The sequence below is a fragment of the Ciconia boyciana genome, chromosome 3 (genome assembly GCF_034638445.1).
Source record: "Ciconia boyciana chromosome 3, ASM3463844v1, whole genome shotgun sequence".
Lineage (NCBI taxonomy): Eukaryota > Metazoa > Chordata > Aves > Ciconiiformes > Ciconiidae > Ciconia > Ciconia boyciana.
The window spans coordinates 16240059-16260354 of NC_132936.1; the positions used below are offsets into that span (position 1 = coordinate 16240059).

The following is a 20296-nucleotide window of genomic DNA, read 5'->3' on the forward strand; positions in this document are numbered from 1 at the left end:
GTAGTCAGGAGCAGAGAACCGTGATTTACTTGATAATGCTACTCCCCACAAATCGTCAAAGAACTTTTTAACCGAGCAATGTTCCCATCACCAATGCCAGTAATACCTTAGTTTTGTGTAAGAAACAATTTCTCGTGGCAAAAATCCCCCTGATGTATTTGACAGATTCAACCTTATCTGCCCAGCAATGTGTGCAAGGCCTTCAAACCGGTGAGAAGCTATCATCGGAGATGATGATTTCTGTCCTTATTCATCTGAAAACAAAGACCTTTGAACCGATGCAAAATGATCCCATCCTGGGACAATATTCATGAGGGAAATAACAGATTTGCCTCAAGAACTGCAGGACAAATTCTTCCTGTGATTAGAGGTTTGAAAATAAAAGCAAAATACTGTGAAAACATTAGTGTTGCCTTTCTTTTGAGATCAAGCAAGTCTTAATTGCAGATTTTTCTCAGAGAACTGAATAAAGGGATAAATACAAATGTCAGTCTTTCAATTGCCAAAGTTGACACACAGGTTGGCAGTCTCAATGCACAGATCAGTGGTTTTGATTTGTTTGGAAAGTATCAAAAACACTGACAGCCCTGGGCTGCTGAATAGCACAAAAGGAAAATATGGATTACTGTGTATTTATTGATTAATTATGTGTTTCTCCCAGTCTGAAAGACTCTAGACTGTATTAAAAATTTACTGCAGACTGAAGCTCAGGAATCTTACTTCTTTTCAAAAAGGATTTAAATTTGTCACATTATATGATCACTCCACAGAGTCTTGAAAACAAGTATCTTCCAAGTGAAAATATCTTTTATTCCCAATCTGTAAAATACTGTTCCTTTATACATGGAGAAAATATAGACTGTTGTAATCTGAAGAGAAGGGGCTGGAAGGCTGGCCAGATATTGTCTGTATGCTATGTATGTGTCTCTGAGGATCTGTTGCCTAGAAATGAAAACAAGACAACAATAATTGTTTACATAGATGTTGCCTGAAAACTTCCCAGGCATTTATGCTCCCTCTGCTGGCTTTATGCCAATGGACCATTTTGTAAATTGACAAGTGGGAGCTGGTTTTGTGGGGTAAGGAGGGAAGTCTGCAAAACGGCGTTTATGATTTGGAGAGAAAATGATACAGCTGTAAAGGGGGAAAAAAATCCCCCTAATGCCTCTTTAAAAGTTTCTTATCACCTTGGAAATCAAAAACCAATCAGGATGGTGTATGTTAATTCAATTAATCGCTTCTGATCAGTTTAACAAAATAAAGGTTCAACCAGAAAGTGTCATTCAGCCACGTGCTTTATTGACAGGAATTGGTGGCTTTGAAATGGGCAGGAGTACCCTGAATAATTTATACTTGGAACTGAATTGTTACACTTCCATATTTTGCATAGGTAATTCTCAGTTTAATAATGGATTCACAATGAATCTGGTAATACTGGTAGTAGAGACGAATTACTGAGATACAGAACTATGATTATCGGAAGGATGACATTTGGGGTTTCTGTTTCCATATAGAGAGAATCTCAGTGTGGGCTGTCCTCTAAGGACAGTTTTACTTACATAGAAACCCATATGTCCTTTCAACAGCACATCACGCTGCCATCAGGCAGCTTGCTGCCCCTGGACAAAGCACTCCTCTGTGCTGTGCCCACTTGCAAAAAGGGGGTGACTGCCTTGATCTCCACAATGCTCTGAGTGACTCCTCAGAGCGCACCAGCTTCCCCAGGCCCCTCCACAGGATGCTTGTCCTAGAAACCCCAGCACCACAAAGGCAGTCCTTGGACTTCTTGCTGTGCTTCATGAAGCAATCGCAGTGGGTACCAGGACCTCTCAGGTGCTCCAGGAGAGCATCCTCTCTGAAGACAGCACCGGAAAACTCTCTGCTCTCTTGAAAGATGCTGCCCCAGGGCTTATTGATGGTTTCAGTCTCTACTGCATGTCCTTTAACAAATTAAATGGCAAAATAAATTCACTGTTCCAAACACATAATCAAAATTAACATCTTATTGACAATTTCCATTGAGAAGCCAAAGTGTACAAATGTACAAATAAATGTTCCTTATGTTTATTTGACATATACTGGGCTTTTTTCCTTTGGTATCCTATCTGCCTTGTATTATAAGACAGGAAAATCTGCAACATCTGATTAATCTTCAATGTTACTTGCATTTTTTGCAATGTTTTAACTTGCATTGTTCCCTCTCGAGGTTAAATAATCTGACACTTTAAAAAGCTTAGAGATAGGATTAACCCTTTCCTCACCCCTTTTTCATCTCCCAGTACATCTTTTTTACAGTGGCCAGACAGGAACTGAAATGGGTACGTCCTTCCAGCATCGTGGCTTGCGTGCAATATGCTCTCCAAACAGCCTGAACTGGTGCGGAATTTCAAGGGCAACTTCGGTGAAAGGGAAAAAAAGGGAGAAATTACCCACTATTTCTTACCCAGTTACGTCAGACAGGTCCCAAGCCCCACGCTGACTGAAGTGCACAGCGTGCACACACCCAACTCTATAGACAAGCATGTATGCGCGCCCGCGTCCATGCTGAGCCTGGGGACGGCCAGGGCTGCTCGCTGGCTTCCCACAGGCGGCGGGGCCACTAGAGGGATGTCTACAACCATCCTTCAAACCACCACTTCGCATTTCTGACCACAAATTACACTCAGGATCAAACAGGAATTGAAAATGCTCTAAAGAATATATCAGAGCGCTGCCCACCATGGCCTAGGGAAATTATTTGGAAACTACCAATCTGGAAAGATGCGATGCAACGCCGGTGTACCACAAGGTCCAAGTGAGCTGATCAGAAATCTTCTGGTTGAACAAGTTTCCACCATAAAATTCCAATTTGGTGGAAAGCAAACGGCTTCCCCGCAGATCCCTAGCTGCTGCTTTCCTTCCAGCACATCAGACATGATCCACCCAAGTCTTTTCGACAGCCCAAGTTCAAGGACTTCCAGGTCTTGGAAGATCAGGGGGTCTGGGCTGTGGTGGTACCAGCCGACTGACGCTGCAGGCTATGCAGCTGCCTGCCTGCCTGCGATACCTGCTGTGGGGGAATCAGGGACAGCTGCTCAGAAAATTCTGAAAAACCCAAATTTTTTTATTTTCTCTAGTGAAATCTCTCTCCATGCTGCCACTCTACAGGCAGCTTCAGATCCAGCACTTGTTTCAGAGCTGGAATTCTGTTTTACTGTAACATTTCCTTCACTTTTATCGACTCCAGCTAGATATATCCTTTTTTTTGTTTGTTTCCTATGGTTTAGTTTGTACCTTGTGGCATGGCATAATCTATTTAAACTATCAACAAGTTAGCAGTATGCTCAGTGACAAAAGTACTTCTTTTATTTTTTTTATTAGTTCTAAATTAGTTGACTAGAAACGGATGAAAATTTAATAGTGAAGAGTCTCCCCTCCGACAGGGGCCAGCAGTTGGAACTGACTGGATGAAAAGGGCTGCAAAGAGAGGAAAAAACTGGTAAGCTGAAGAAATAAGCATTAGTTGTGAGTGCTATAATAGGCCTCATGCGCCCCAGAACAGCATAATTAATGAGCCCTAATTTATTACCCTGGCTGGGTAGATGGGTTGAACTCTTATACTTAAGAAAAGATAAAAAAGTGTTTTAATTTAGGTGGAAAAGAAGCAGCATAGAGTTTAAAAGTGGTAATAGTTGGAGTTGGATGATGTATTTATTTATTTAATTTAATAGTTAATTCCCCGGAAAATGTGGTTTCAGTCATGTCTAAACTATTTGCTTCAAATTTGCTGAATAGTTTCGGCTGGGAAAAAAACAAAGGAGGGGATAAACTCTGTTAGAGGAAAGTCCCCAGTTACCCAACAGCTCAATGATCAGAGCATTTACTTAGGTAGCAGAGACCCCTTAGCAGAGGCTGTTTTGAGGCAGGCTACGCTCAAGCCTTCCTGTTACCACTTTGATTTTGTCCAGACGGAGAGGGACGGGGACACACCTCCCAAGGGAGCGTGCTGGTTCCCAGGGTGGGAAGCCATGACTCTCATGCTCCTCCCCACTGACCCAAGAACTCAGTGCCTTTGTGCAGGGCAACAGCTTCAACGCAAGGAAGAATTTCCCCTTTCTCCCACTTCAGGGATCCCCAGTCCTTTGACAGCTTCCTAAGAAGTAGAATTCTGCTTCAAATTCCCTTGGACAAAAGTAGGATTTCCTTATCCTAAGTATCTCCATGCTATGAGATAAAAAAAGAGACTGCCTCTCTTCTTTCAAGCATCCAGAGCAAATATTCTACATTGGGTCAAACAGAACATCTAACGGTCCATGCAAAGAAATACCTCCAGGTTCTTTTCTTTCAGAAAATACCTCCAGGTTCTTTTCTTTCAGCAAGGAAAAACAGCCAGTTTGGTTATGTCCAAACTGTGCTGGTTTTTATTATATTCACTGTGGGTTTTGAACAAAAATGCAACCTCCACAAAGTCTTTAACTGGTCGTGAAATACTTTGGTGTCACTTTCGTCCCGGCTGCACTATGCCTCCTACAAGCTATTATGTCTGCACCCACAGAAACAAAGAACTAAAAACAACGTTGAGGGCTCCCGACCCCAGTCCCTACGATGACAGTCACCACAGCCCTTGTGGTACAACCCTTTCAAAATGCACTGATCATGCTGCAGGTAGTTATTTTCTTGCTGCCTTTACTCAGATGAAGGTTGTACCAAACCCCCATCATTTATAGCTAGAAACTTTCATATTTCCCATCTAAGTCTATTTCTGGCCAGTTTACATGCATATGTTCTTCTGCCAGCATTGTTCTGTAACATACAGAGCTCTCAGTCTCCTTGGTGTTGACTTCTTTGGTGTATCTACAGACACCACCATATTCTCTGTCACCCCTCTGCTGGACTTAGCCGATTGAGTTATTCAAGTCACCTCACATAAAACAGGCTGCCTTGTTCTTTTATCTCTGCCCAATTCCCAATGTCAGGTCCTCTCCTTCGATACAAATGAATAGAACTATTTATGTTGCAGCAGTGTTTTTACTTGATCTTGCCCTTACCCTTACTTGAGTATCTTTGTGAAATTTTACAATATCATTTACCCTTTTTAATTCCACATTTCCATCAACTAATGGAAGCCTGAAGTATTTCTCCTCAGCTTTTTCCAAACGATAAGTTCCCACATTATATCAGAATTTCTTACTAGTCCCTAAGGGCACATCCCTCTATAGACTGTACCATTTAATCACATCCTATTTCTATCATTCCCATCATTGAGATGATCCAGATCTTCTGAGCAATATCCCAACCCTCAACCCTCTATTGATGTTGTCTTCTGACTCCGTAAACAACATAGACCAAGCCTGGTCCCTGTAATTCCTACCAATCCAAATCTTCAAGGATTCAACTAATACCCTCCTATTTCATCCTGTAAGGCATTGCTGTCCTACTATAGTCAGTTCTTTGTAGTTTAGGAATAGTCTGCTACCCTCTGGAACGTTTTATAGATGGCTCTCCTACAAAGAATGTACATGAAAAGTTCCCTTAATAATTCCCATTAACTCTAGCCTTACCGTATCAAATTATTTACTGAAGACAAGGTAAATGAGATCAGCTGCACTTTTTTTGCCGTTATTTTATAGCTGTGATTAGTCCAGTATGATGTACATTTAGACTGTTTCCTATTTTCTTCCATATCTTTGTTATTTGCTAGAAATGTGCTTTTAAACATTGTATGCTACTGAGGTCACAGAAGGAGTTTGATAACTGTCATATTTGTCTCCTTTTAAGATACAGATCTATACTTACTATTTTCAATCATGTGGCATCATCCTGGCAATAGTAATTTATTTGAAAACCACTTGTTATTGAAATTGAGATGTAGTTTTATTAATTCCAGAATTCTCATGCTTATCTGACACCAAATTTATTAAAATCTTCAAAGCTTTTCTTCCAATTTCATTGTAACTACCACTTTTATAACAATTTTCATTCTCATACCTTAATTCTGCTTACCCACATAGTGTTTTGTTTTAACATCATCACCCATCACCAAAGCTTAGATGAAGTATTCATTTGGACTGGGGCAAAACTGAGATCATCTCTACGCTAGCCTCTTCGCACAGTCATCCCATTTACTGTTTGAGAGTCAAGTCTAGTAATAACAGTTGTTAAACAAGACTGTCCTTCTTGTTGGACAAAATGAGGAGAAACAGGAAAATCGTATTTTTTCCAAACAGGAAGAAAAAAAAAATAGGGTTCCTGGATATTCTTTTTCTTTCTTTCTTTCCCACCCTCTCTGTGCTCAGTGTTTGCTGCTCGACTCTGATATTGTTTAAATACAAAATGACATAATTTCTCCAAGAGCATAAACCCTTATCTGCAAAGCTATGTCTTCACTAGTGCACTCAGGATTGTTCTTAATCCTATGTTACAGCCCCTTCGAGTTCCCCAAGAGCAGGCCCAGCAACCATAGCTATTTACACCCCAGTATCAGCTAGACTGGCTTGTTTTCCCCACAATTAACAGTAGCTAAGTCTTGATGAAAAGCAGATCATAGGAATGACAGTGCTAGTACAGAGACACATAATGTGGGTATTCAGAGATGCACACAGAGCTACAGCAATGATCATCTTTATTTAGCCCGTTCTATACAAGTCATCTTCTACTGGCATTTCCCCCTAATTGCAGGGAGTGTTCGGTGCCCAGGGTTTTACTGTCACTTTCCAAGCCAGTTCCTGCATACTTATGGCTAAAGGCCAGATCAAAAGAAGGATTTATTAGGTGCCTACAATGGTCCTTACACCAAAATCCAAGATTGCAATCCAAAAATACTCTTCTCAGTAGCCATCTAACTGTGAAGGTTGCTAAGCGTGCTACCTACCTCGCTGCCTCCACCCTGCTGAGCGCTCTCATCCGTAGGCTAGAGAGCCTTTTCTTCCTGGCCTCTTTATCTTCTTATTAATGCATTTTTACTGCATAAAGGCTGCTTCAGCAGAATGCATCCTTAAAGAGGCAAAACCACCCACAAACCTGCAAGATAGCGGCTAGGAACTTCATTTGGAGGTGGAATATGCAGCATGAATTGCCACAGGATGAAGAAAGGAGAATATGTACGTGGGTTCTCACTCTGCTAAAGAATTCCAGATCGGATCAGGACAGACGTGCTGGTTCAGATTACGTATCATCTGGGAAAACAGAATTTTGGGCACACTTCTTATGACAAGTTCTGTTCAGTATGCAGTTGGGCACTCCTTTCTAAAATGTCTGATTCTCCTCACGTTTTCTATAAGGAGCCTATTTGCCCAATTCTGGACTTTGGGTTCCATTTTGGGAAGCAGGTATTTAAATGTTTGATCTTAAATCCAGAGTAAACTATCAGAAATGCTTCTGTTCCTACGGGTATGTGTTCACTGGAAGAGATAAGTATTACAGGCACGCAAGTGACAGGGCTGAATCAATCCTTTGTCCCCTTGTCAGAATTAAAAGGAGGCAGAAACAGCTTTGGGAAGCTACAGCCAGCACCTCCAAGGAACTGCATGCTTCCAGTTTTGCAACCTTTACAATGTGTCATGTGAAGGAAGTGCTGGAGATAATGCTCACAGCAGAAATAAGAGTGGCAGAAACCTTCCTCTGCTCCAAAGTACTGTGAGCAGCCTACTGACAGCATGACAGGGAGGATTTCATAAATCAGAGCAGCCCCTCGAACTGCCATGACTTACGCCTATGGGCCGTACAGCCCCAAACTTAGCCTGAATGTAGAAAGCAGCAAAGGAAGACTTGAGGTCACTTTGTCCTTACTCTCCAGGCTACGCTTACTGCAAGTTTCCTCCCGAGACTTACAGCAGAGAATCTGGCACATCACCATCACGTAAGCATTTCAATTAACCTAGATTCACAGTTTCGCTTCTGTCTTCCCAATGCATCCAAGAAACTACGAAACTACCTTATTAACAAAAGCACTGTTAGTTAGCTGGGGAGAATTATGTAACCAATTAAAAGAAAGACAGGCAGAGACCAAGTCCTGCAATATCAGGACACACCCAGGCATTATGCAGCCACTTTTGTTTCACACCTCCATTTCTTGATCCTCTGGTATTTGTGTTTAAGATACTGAATTCAACACAGCACAGACAGCACCAAGTAATATTTCTGCATTTATCAGCCATATAGCAAGACATGCCATTTGAAACAGTGGGAAGCAATGATACCTGGCATACCTGTCGGAGACAAAAATATATTCCTTCCCAAGTAGAAAGAGTAGACGTAGGCCTTCACCTATAAAGCTTACCATATGAAGATATTTTCTTTAACATTTGCTTGATTACTTTGGTTTGCATTTAATTATACAGATGGCTGAGTGGTTTTGTAATTTTATAGCTGGCCTGTGCTAGTGATTGATGTGGTAGTGTCATTCTTACTGAGGGCTGCTGGTTTGGAAATACATGGGGTTTGAAAAGCTGCTTGTATTTAAAGCCGCTAGTTGCAATGCAGCAGATGCTGTACCATGAATTAAATGAAAGAATGTTAAAAAATGTTTTCTTGTGGACTTTACATAACTATAATATTTGCACCAAGACAACATTGGAATCAGAAAATCAACAATGATGATGATTATGGCTGACTTTGTGACTCCTTTAAAAACATGTGCTTTTACATCTCCCAGATACAGAAGTCATGTACCTTTCTTCCCCTCTGTTTTCATTAAACTAAAATGAAGAAAAAGGCATTTATTTTTAATCCAGAAAAATAATTTATTAACCCTTAGACTAATTAAACACTAGCATGTGAGAAAGAAAAATTAAAAAATAAACCCACAATATGCTTATATTCCTTTCCATCCCTATTTCATATTTATGAATCTAAAAATAAAGAAACCCTTATCCTACTGAAGTAACTGTAAATTATTTTCTGAAGGTAGAATGACAATCTTTAGCTACAACCTCCAAAGTCAGGAATCTCATTATCTAAGAAACCACCTCTTGTCCTATTTCTACCACAACAACAATGACCGACTGTGACGTTCAAAGCGTCAGTGCGGCGTCCTGGATGCCCCAGCGGGAGAGACAATAGTTATGCACCTTTGCCCGTAGCAGTCTGACATATCTTAATTTTGGCAGCTTTCAAAGACTGTATTTGCTTGGACTATTTGGTTTTTTGTCCTTCTTACTCTGTTGTCACAATTTGGTTCTCATTCAGGATGAGAGTCAATTCATGTCTCTAGGCAGAGACAGTCCATGAGATCACTGGCAACTCACTTAACTTTTCTATGCATCTGTTTTCCCATATGGAAAACACAAAAATGGACTAGTCCACATGAGATGCTAAACCTAAATTTCAGAGACCCTACCAGTTAGTACAGTCAACTCCCCCATCAGTAGTGCTTTTATGCTCTCTACACAATACCTGCAGAGAGTGGGAGCCTAAGAAGAGGATTTGCAAAAGCAAATTGCTGGCCAAATTGCTGACTAGCAAATTGCTTGCTAGTCAGCAGCAAGTGCTAAAAACATAGCAGCCCTTTCTACTAAAACAGATGCAGGGATGGGTAGCTTGTCTCCTTTTTCTTCTTTTGCAATAGCTAGTAGTGAAAGCATGCCTGAGGTGCAGAGACAAATCCCTCTTCTTCCTGAGAAGGCTTGATCCCTATGAAATACCCTAAAGGAATGACCTGAAGCTGATGACTTTTAACCAAGGAGCCCAGTTTACCAACTTCTTACAAATCTGCTCATAAAAATGCAGCCAGTTCTGAAAATGGTCAACAGCAAATTCCTGACTGTCTCGGGACACCTAAGACATATTTGGATCATAGACACCTAAAGAGTTAAATGGCATTTCAGGGAGTAGAGAGAGAGGTGAAGGATCCAACTGTGGACACAGGCTTAAAGCTGCAGCATGCATGCTGGAAGGCTTGGACTTTGCCCCACAAAACATGGTAAATAACATCTGACAATTCACTGCATCGGACTTCAAAACTACCGTATGCAGACCAAGTAAAAACAGTTCTTCCTTAGATGGTCATTGTTAGGGATAGACGTTATCCTACGACATATGCCACTACAGGCAGAAAAGGTAGAACTGTAAAAAGACCGCAGAAGGGGGTGTTATTTTTCCTTTAGGACATGTTAAAACAGTCTTTTTTGCAAATACTGAGGGAAGGATCTGACTTTCTGGGTACTTTTTTTGTCACTTAATCACTTATAACCAGCAATAAAGCTTCTGTTGATGATTTTGTTGAGGATTTGTGTCGACCAAAGGAATTCAGCTGACTCTGCTGTTGTCAATTTGTCCCTGTAACAGAGTAAAACTTGTTTCGTCAGTAAACAGATATGTCCTGAAGGCTGGAGGAACAGATCTATTGGGCAAGAATTTCAAGAAGGTACTGTTTCTACACACTTGCTTTTGAAGTCACAATCACACTTTTTTTGTATGCAAAAAGGGCTGTGATGCTTATTTAAGAATTTCTGTTACCTTTGTTTAAATAGCACCCTGAACACTGTCACTAAATCATATAAGCTAGAGAAAGTAAAGATTACTTATTATAGATAAGAAAAATAAGGAAAAGAGAAGCAGCTTGCCTACAGCTAAGGGGAAACTGAAAAGAGAGCTTAGATCTTCGTATCACCTGGTGCTCACCTCAAAGCTCATTGAAATCACCCCCAAAATTGCTGTTGACATTAGCAAAACCCAGCACGGGCTCCTTATTGATCACTGGAGACACACTCCCCACGTTTGGTCTCTTGTCCAAACCTATTTTAAATCCCTTCTTAAAAAAACCAAAACACCTCTGCTGTGCCGTGTACAAGAAATTAGGCAATGAGTAAGCTGTACGTGAAGAAACCATATCTCTTTTAGGTGATTTAGAGCTTTTAACGTTTGATGTGCTAGGCCGTGTAACTTCATTATCCTACTAGTACCCACATCCTAATCCTAGTAGCAACCTTACTAGCTGTTGCACCTACTTCTTTTATCTTGTTGCAAAGTAAACTGCTTGATCAAATTACGTGGTTTTTTTATTGGTGTTGCAGTAAAGTGGATCCTAATCTGTTTTGGGGATGAAGTAGTCCTTAAGTAGTAGATATAAACAGTGCCTCTCCCAAACAGATTCTCACCAATTCCTTCAGAAAACTGACAAACTCAATGTGGTTCACTGAAAGAAGCATGAGTCACAATGCCCAGGTTGACTTTTTAAAATGTTCACGTGTGTGTGTGTTTCTGTCAGGTTTGGGGATTTTGATTCAGTGGACTGTAAAACAGGACCTAGTTATGGGGTTCAGGCTGATATTCAGACCTGACCTTTGCCGGAGTTGGGGGTTGTTCAGCGCCAGGGCCCTGACTCAGAATATCACAGAGAGTGATCTCACTCAGAACCATGCAAGTGACTCATGTATTTACTTCTCTTTGTCTCCCTCTCCTCTTCAAGTTAAAATATTGGCCCATTTTTCTAACATCAGCTCACTGACATCCAGCTATCAGCTGAAAGTCAACACAATAAAACTGTTAACCTTTCCTCCCTGAGGTCCCTCCACCTCTGCGGATGGCACTTCTGTGGTCTCCGTCGCTCTGCCCAGCGATGCTGGCCGCATCTCCCGGGTGCTGGAACCACAGTTCGGCCACAGCCTCACCACGTCATCCCACGGAGCGTCCCCGCCATCCACCTCGCCTCCTCCATCCCCGCGGCCACCACTCCAGCCATCAACGGCACTCTCCCCGCTACGGCCTGCTCTTGCCTGGGTCTGACAAACAGCATCCTGCCGCCTCGACCTGCCCACCGAGCAGTAACCACGTCCGGCACAGCGTGTGGAGGCTGGCGGGTGGGTGAACGAGGAAGGCCTGCATCTTCCCTGGCACAGCTCACCTGCTAGCTCTCCAGCCTCCCTCTGGTGCACGCCCTGCGCGCTGCCGCTCTACCCGAAACGCTGCTCACGCACTTTCTCAAATGTTTACTTTTTTTTTGGTGTGCTTTACACTACACGGGCAGGAGGAGGTCTCAGCCAAAATTCACCCAGCCACCACGCAGCCCTTTCTCTCTCCGGCCGCTGTGCCCAGGCCCGGCCCCTCCGCCGGCCTTTGCCCGCAGCGGCTGTTTCGGGGGCCGGCGAGGCGGGAGGTCACCTTGGTGCTGCGGCCGGACGGCGGGCTGAGCGTGGCGGGGCGGCCGCGGCCGCGGCCCCGGCCCCGGGCCTCCCCTCCCGGCCGCGGGGCGCTGAGCTCAGGGTTATAGTTAGGCGGTGAGTGAGCGCTGAGCTATGCGCCGCCGCTCGCAGCGGGGCCTTGTGGGTAAGGGAGGCCGCCTCCGCGGCGCGGGGCCGGGGGAGGAGGAGGCCGGGCCGGGCCGGGCCGGGCCGGGGGCGGGCGCAGCGGCAGCAGCAGTGGTAGCAGCAGCAGCACGCCGCGGGCGGGCGGCGGCCGCAGCATGGAGTGAACGGCGGGGCCGGCCCGGAGGGGGAGCGGCGAGGCGAGGCGAGGCCGGCGGGGATCGCAGCTCCCGCCCGAGCAGCCAGACGAGGCGGAGGAGAGGGAGCCGGAGTCCGGGTCCGAGGCGGCCGCTTCCCCCTTCCCTCCCCGCCTCCCTCCGCCCTCGGAGCGGGCGCTTGGCCGGTGCGATGGCCCGGCCGGCGGCGGGGAGCGGGCAGTGAGCCGGCGCCCGCTGAGGGACGCCCCGAGCAGGGGGAGAGGCGGGGGCACGGCGGGAAGCGCTCCCTCCCTCCCACCTCTCCCCTCCCTTTCCCCGCGCCCGGGCGGAGCAGCGGCCGCTTCCCCGCGCCCTTCATGCCCGGGCAGCCGCGAGGCGGCCAACGGCGGCGCGCTGCCCTTTGCTCCCGCCTCGCTGCCCAGGCCCGGCCCGCCGCGGCCCCCGCCCTTTCCCCGGCCTCTCCGCCGCGCTAGGCCCCGAGCCGGCCCGCCGGGCGACCCCGCTCAGTCCCCTCCTCCCCGGCAGCGGGGGACGGTCTCCCGCCGCCGCTAGGCGGGCCGGAGGATGAGCCAGCAGCCGGCGGTGAAGATGTCGGCGGCTCCCCTCACGGCGGAGGCGCTGGAGTCGGCGGCGGGGATGCTCGAGGGCCGCCAGAGGAAGCTGGAGTCCATGATCCGCGACCCGCGCTCCCCGGTCAACGTGGAGAGCCTGCTGGTGAGGGGGGCGGCCGGGCCGGGCCGCGCCGCGCCGCGGGGGGAGAGCGCTTGGCGGGGTAACAAAGGGAGCGCTGCCCTCGCCTCGGGCGGGCGGGAGGGGGAAGGAAGGAAGCAAAGGGCTCCCGCGTCCTGGAGGAGCGTTCCTGGGGGAGGACGATGGCTCCTTCCCCGGGGGTGGGGGGGCGGCGCCTCTCCACGCCCCCGGCCGGGCCGCCGGCGAGGGGGCCGAGGGGCGCCCGGCCACCTGAGGGGAGGGCCCGGCGGGTGGGGAGGTGGCGGGGAGCGGGCCGTCGCCCCCCGGGGCTGTTGTGGGGGGACGGCGCCGTGAGCCGAGAGCGACCGCTGCCCGTTTAGGTGCAGCTTATTTTGGGGAGAGTGGGAATGTCTCTGGAAAGATCTGACCTGGGGAGGAAAGCGCCTTTTTTTTTTCTCTCCCAGCGTCGTTTACATCGTTTACTTTCGCGCCTCGAAATCGTAGCGTGTCCGTTCCCAAAGTACCTGCCTTTGTGTGCGCTGCCAGGCACCCAGCACCCGTCCTCTCAGCCCCCCTGTAAAACCGTCCTCTGATAAAGTTGAGGTTTGCTGTGCGATGTGGAAGTACTTCAGGAAAAGGACACGCCTGAGGGAGAAATGTAACTGGGGGGTCCTATGGGGTCACGTTTATTTTCCGTTGGGGCAAATTGATTCGTCTGTCTCTTATTTCAAACAGCATTTTTCTGTGTGAGTGTATGAAATATAATTTCCTTTAGTAAGAAATCCATGCCCTCAGGAAGAAGTGGGAAGGGAGTTATATTTCCCCATTTAAAACATCCAAACCCTGGAAAGGCAGTGAGAGGGAGTCTTGAGTATTATTACTATTATTATTATTATTATTATTTAACTGAACTTAAGGCTCTTCAAACCTTATATTTCCAGTCTGTCCCAAGATTTCCAATGTGTCCCAGTTATGAGGAACAGAAAAGGGGGGGGAAAATCCCAGTCCTTCCAAGAGTTGCTCAAGGCACTTAGACTGAGGGGTTTTTTTTGTGCTTTCAAATGACTCAGTTCTGTTTGGCCAAAAATACAGGAACTGACTGAACAGTATGTATGCCTGTGCTGTGTGGAGAATATAGGAATTTCCTATAACATCTGAAAAATGTTCTCGAGGCTTTAGTACTGTATTACTCCTCTCATAGATGTTCAGAGACATAATGACACCCATAGTAGTCAATGAAGGGGAGTGGGAAACAGTGCTACATATCTAACTGCATTCAGATAAGTTTCCGCCTAGGCCAAAGCAGAGAGAGCTGCCTCTGGGCTTTGCTCCCAGCATTTTCACTTTGGTATTTTGCTAGGAAAACTTTGACCTGTGGCCAAAAAAGAGCAGTTAAAAATAGTACAGTCGTTCTGAAAAATGCATCAGGTTAATACTTAATCCCAGTAGACTTTTTCACACTCTCTGCTTTTATACTCAACAGTGTGTTTCTTTTATTCTCTCGCCTCCCCTGCCTTGGACATAGATTAGATACACTAAAAACTGTTTATGTTTCTGGAGAGAAATTCTAATTGCAAAATTGAGACTGGGCTGCTTAGCACTTGATTTTTTTTTTTGTTTGTTTTGTATGCTTATAATGTAGACCACTTCATGTAATACATGGGACAAATAAGCAAACCATGGGAGAGTGTTAGCTGGATTGTAAATGCATATTTTTTATCATCACTTTGCTCTCTGCCCTCTCTCTGTAAGTATTGTTTAGAAATTTAGCAGCAAGTAAAATATAATACTGATCGGTCAAATTTGCTGGCTTGTGCATTCTACATGTCTGTGTATGAAATAATGAACTACTTCAGATTTATTTATTTATTATTCTTATTTAGGAAATTTGCAATGGATTTCCTGTAAAAGCTTTTTCTTTGGGGCTTTGGTATTGTTGCTTTATGCTATTTGACATCAATTTTGTATTGGCATTCTGCTAGGCAGTCTGAGTATGAAAACATCATATTCAAATTGCAAAATTTACTTGTTTACTAAACAGCTGTAAATTATCCAGTGTAAATTATCGTAAGTGGAAATGTGTTTTCAGTTAAAAGTAGATATACAGCAACAGAAACTAAGAGTCAGGGAAAATGTCTTAAAAAGACTAGCTGGAATGCCACTATTTCATCCTCCAAAAATAACATGACCAAAACTAAAAATGTGGAATGGAATTCAAAATGGAATTCATTTCCTTACACTGTAAAAAGTCATAAACAGCTGCTATTCTGCATTTTGTGTGCATGCTTTATTTTTGGGAAGCCGTAAAAAGCAAAAAAGTAACTGTTAATCTACAACACATGGTGCAAATTTGAAAGACGTGAAAAGCTGAGGTAATAAGCTGTCTTTCTCTAGATACAATTCCACTGCCTATCAAGAGATAATTTATTCAGTGGCTCTAAATAAAGAGACTTTCTTTGTGTACCTTCCTGACCACAGGATGGCTGGCCACATCCATCTATTTCTTCAGCAGGAGAATCTATGAAGCTGAATACGTTGATCGATTATTTTCCTTCCATCCCCCTTGGGGGCTCAAGAGAGACCGTTGGATTTTCTGATGTGATTTTTGCTATATTGTATGCCTTAACACTTGTCTATTTATGCCTGTGTTGAGCATAATCATTTGTGTTTGATTAAAATATGTCTTTGAAAAAGACATCCAGTCTCAATTCAGAGGCATTAAGAGATGAAGAACTCGCCATTTAGTTTGTCCTGGTAGTTAGTTAGGGAGGCAAAATTTTTAAAAAATGCAAATTGAAATGTGTGGCATGATTATCACCATCTTTTTTCTGCTAAATTAAAAAATTATCATAGAGGACTTTCTACTCATTAGCACGGTTCAAATGCGTAGCCTGCACTTGGTGCGTTTCTTCCGGTTTTGGTCTGATAGATGAAAATGGGAATGCTAGAACTGTATACGCTGTTCCATGATAGGTTTCAGCAAAGACATCTACAAAGGGAAGCGGTTTTTGCAGCCTCCTTTAGACATCCACTGAGTGCTCTTTCTCTCATTGTATCGTGTTGAAAGCCTGTGTTAGGTTGCCTATGCTAAGATAAACAACTTATTTGTTGTCACAGTTTTCTATGACACGGTCTCTTACTCTTCTTGGTTGTGTAACATTGCATTAGTGGTTATAAAAACCTGTTTTGTGTATTACATTTAGATTGTGCAGATCACTTCGTAAAACAACTGTATTCTTATTATTTGCTCTTCTGTCAGTTTGTGTCATGCGCTAATTTAATGAAGTGACATTTTTATGTGCACTGCATGCACACATTGATGATAGCGCTTAATGGTATTTGACCTTGAGTGATCTATAAGAAACCCTTCTATAAATACATTCCTACCGAATGGTTCCTAGTTGACAGCTACATTTAAGAAGAGCTTAACGGTTCTCAAATACATTTGTGTATTTATGCGTTTGTATATATGCTCTATACAGTATTAACTGAGTTGTTTTATATAGCATTAAATACATGTTATTTAAGGGTGCGTTGGTAAGTGTTAGCTGAATGCTTAATGTGTTCCAAAACTAGAGCAGATAGGTCAATGTAGGCTGTGTAAAAGTAATCCAGACCTCCACTTCCTTGCCATGTGTAATTGTATCACTTCAGCACATGCTGAACTCAGCTTTAGAGTTTTATGGTGGTGACGAACAGCTCTGATAAATCTTATCATCCTCCTCCCTGCAGTTGTCTGCCTGGTCGTTGTGCTGGAGCTGCAGTCGAATGCAGTTGCCTAGGGAAAGGAACTGGTGTCCGCCCTTGGTCTTGTTCAGTGCAAGCCTTAGGATTTCAGCGTTAAGCTTAAACCTTGACATTAAACTGGAGATGTAAAGCGTTGAGTATCTTCTGCCTGTTCTGCTACGATCGTGGCGGCCTTTGAAAGGAGTAGTTCTTAAAACTGTTAATGAGGTAGTGCAGCAGTGAAATTGTGAGCACATTGCTGGGCTACGCTGGGAATGCGTTCATGGTGGACTAAGAAATGGAGAGATAATTAGCAGGAGAGTGCTTAAGTGTCTTGGAATATACGTGCCTTAAAAAAACCAACAAAAAACAAAAAACAAAACCAAAACTGAACTAATTTACTATTTATTTCTTTGTTAAAATAAAGCTGATGGGTAAACCATGTATTTATACTAGTTTGAGCATGACTAGATGTTCATCTAAGTTTATCCTTGCCATTGAGACCCTAGAATTTTACTCCTGATGAAAAGTGGGTTGCAGATGCAGCTGTGACTCAGGTGCATCTGTCCATAGCAATCTCATCAACTGGATAGATACCAACTTTATACCGAGAGTGTTAATTTAGCAGATCACTAGGCTGAGCTCTCTTAATACAGGGTCTCTAGGTCATTATGGCTGACACACACGTATCCCTTTGCAAGATTTTGGCCTTACGAGCTTTCAGAGTGTTTCATATTTAATATGAAAGTTGTCTTATTTTTGTAAATTTATTGCCACATAATTTTGAATCAGTAAGAACACTTGGTTGTGTTAATTTGAGCCAGCAAATGCAGGGAAGAGCTGAAAACGTAGCAGTTAGTAGGATCTGATCTGAAATTCATTGCTCAGTAAGTAGTCGAAGGGCCAAATGATTTTCTGTTCTTGAATAAATAATTTTTTTCTTGTTTGCTATAGTTCTTGTGCTGTTATTTCTCTCTTAGCTTCTGACTCTTTCTATAAATTTTCTATTTTTGATCTGTAATTTCAGAACATCTACTGCAGCGTTGAAAAAGATGAGCTTTAAAGAAACAGAATTGTCTTTTGTTCATTGTTCCCGTGTGATGGATTTATATATAGCAATACAGTTAACTGGAAAAAGACACTTCTATTTTCTGATGGTTTTACGTGTTCTTATATTCTGTTTTATTCCATGCTAGGATTAAAGCATTTCACTTTTAGTTTAAGAAAGGAAAAAAGCCAATTTGCTCAGCTTCAGTACTTTTACTGCCACACATGAGGTGCATGCAGATTTTGTGTGTGCATTCACAAGAGGAATGTTCATTCCTAAGATTTCACCTGTATTGATCAGATTGCACAGTGGGTCATTAGTATCCTTTAGTTGTTCAGTCTCTGTAACAACTTAAGGGGGCGGGGGGGAGACAGCCACGCTATCAAATTAACACAGTTCTCTTCTGCTTTTATGTGGGGGAATAAAAATTCAGGAACTCTTCACTTTTCCAAGTATTAATAGCCTCAGTGTCAGTTGGGGAATATGTGAAAATGCCGATTAAAACCTGTTTTTTTAGGTATGTTTTCAACTAATGGCAGAGCAATGCCAAAGCATTTGGCTATTTGTCTAGTAATGCAATCCATAACAAAAGCTGCCTAACTTAAAAAGAAAAAAAATGCTACCACAGTAACCAGTCTCTGCAGCTATCAGTGGATGATTTCTTGCCAGTGTTTGATCTACAAAATATGACTGGAATTGTATCACTGCCACAGAGGAACTGGCCTTGGATTTTAAGGATGAAAGTGATTGAAACTTGGTAGTAGAGTTCTACATAATGAAGGAATATTAAAAAAATTTTAAAAATGTATATGTTTTTACAATTCATAAGAGTGGGATTTTTTTGGGAGGGAGTATGCTATATTGTGTCCAAGGTTGTTCTAAACTGTTATACTGAAAAGCACCAAATGTTTCTGGTAACAAATGTATTTAAAATACTTTTTTCTTGGTACATCCCATTGGTTAAGAACAAGAATACTATGTTTATATTGGCAGCCTTTGCTAGTAATAAACTTATTTTAATGAGTCTTTCGCTATGTAAACAGAACGTTGAATGTTGTGCTCAGTTCTGAAGCCATACCTACTGCACGTGAAGCTTTTGCTGCTACAGTATTGAAATGTCAAAACACTCCCCGTATTGCCAGCAGCAGTGCATCTTCACAGCCCGCGACATTTAAGCTTCTTTGGTGCAGGTGAAGCATCACTTGCATCCTTATTTTGGAACATTATATTAATTACCTGCTAACAAAGTTTTAAGACCGTATGCTTAAAATGGTGATTTGGCCACCCCCTAACGTGCAGAGGCTCTATATTTGGAAGATTGTGATTCTGTGAATTTTGCCCAAATTTCACTAGTCTCAATCAGTAACAGCTGCTTATGTGATGTGGACTTACCTTTTCTTTTTTCTGTGTTCATCTGCTGCAGTTATAGCTACTGAGAGAGGGGCCTTTTTTTTTTCTTCTATGAAATATCATGGGGTTAGTTGTTTTGTTTCACATGAAGGGATGAATGCAAATTTCTTCATTGGCTTGTGAAACATCCCTCCTGTTCAATCTCTGCTTCAGTTTTTGTAGGATCTGGAAGGTGATAGACATGAGAAGAAAAACAATCTGTGTGCCACATACAAATGGTTTTTCATTATGCCTGTCTTTCATTAATTTTATTTTATGTAGAATGACTTACCTAAGTCAAACCTTTTGCAAACAGTCGCTAATCACATATTTTGTGTTTTCTGTGTGCCCAGACAGAGACAATTGAGTTTTGATGCTAGTGTGTAGCATTGCTACTTTAATGCCATAGTCATATCACCATTCATTTTGTTAGTAGGGCGGTGTTATTCAGATGGTACAGGCAGAGGGATAAATAAAAACGATGGTGTGCAGGAGGGTCTGAACCCTAATCTAGTGCTGGCACTGCATGTCATCAGACAAATCTTTCTTCATTTCCAGCTATATGAAATGGAGATGATGAAATCTTTTTTTTTTAACCTGTACTGGAGAATAATTTAACATTTAGAATGAACTTATGTGATATGAAAAAGGTGATCACAAGGAAACTTTATGTCAAAGTGTTTAATTCTGAACCTTGAAGATTCAGATAACTGAGTGGTTGCTTTATTGCCTCTTGACTGTTCTAAATCATGGGTACTGATTTTATTAGTCTGTATTTAAAGTACAGAATAACAGGATCCTGCATAAAGCAGGATAAAGTTTGGGTGACTCATCCAAACACAAGAATTTTTTTATGCTTTTCTTCAGGAGGAAATGAAGAGGAGGTCACATACAGGCATGAAAAAAGGTTTGAATCGTGATGAAAGAAGAAAAGCTAATCTTTGCCAAATATTCTTTTTATTCTTCTTTTTTAATCCCAAAACAAATAATGTTTACTGTTACTATTACCAAATAAATAAATAACTAGAAGGAAAAAAAGGTAGTTGTCCAAAGTCTGTAGCTTA

The 20296-nt window shown here is 43.0% G+C and overlaps 1 protein-coding gene and 1 long non-coding RNA gene across 7 annotated transcripts in view; one reads left to right on the forward strand and one right to left on the reverse strand.

The window, feature by feature from the left end:
- Positions 1-1319: 1319 nt before the first annotated feature.
- On the reverse strand, positions 1320-12351 carry LOC140650380 (uncharacterized). The gene is made up of 3 exons (XR_012041958.1): positions 11822-12351; positions 2262-2396; positions 1320-1940 (listed from the first exon to the last, which is right to left on the reverse strand). It is a non-coding gene; the product is annotated as an uncharacterized lncRNA (long non-coding RNA).
- A 592-nt stretch (positions 12352-12943) lies between these two features.
- Positions 12944-20296, forward strand: part of ROCK2 (Rho associated coiled-coil containing protein kinase 2) — a 142320-nt gene continuing 134967 nt past the window's right edge. For all 6 annotated transcript variants that reach the window (XM_072858598.1, XM_072858599.1, XM_072858597.1 and 3 more), the window contains exon 1: positions 12944-13093. In XM_072858598.1, the coding sequence (XP_072714699.1) occupies positions 12944-13093 (150 nt within the window). The remainder of the gene's footprint in view (positions 13094-20296) is intronic.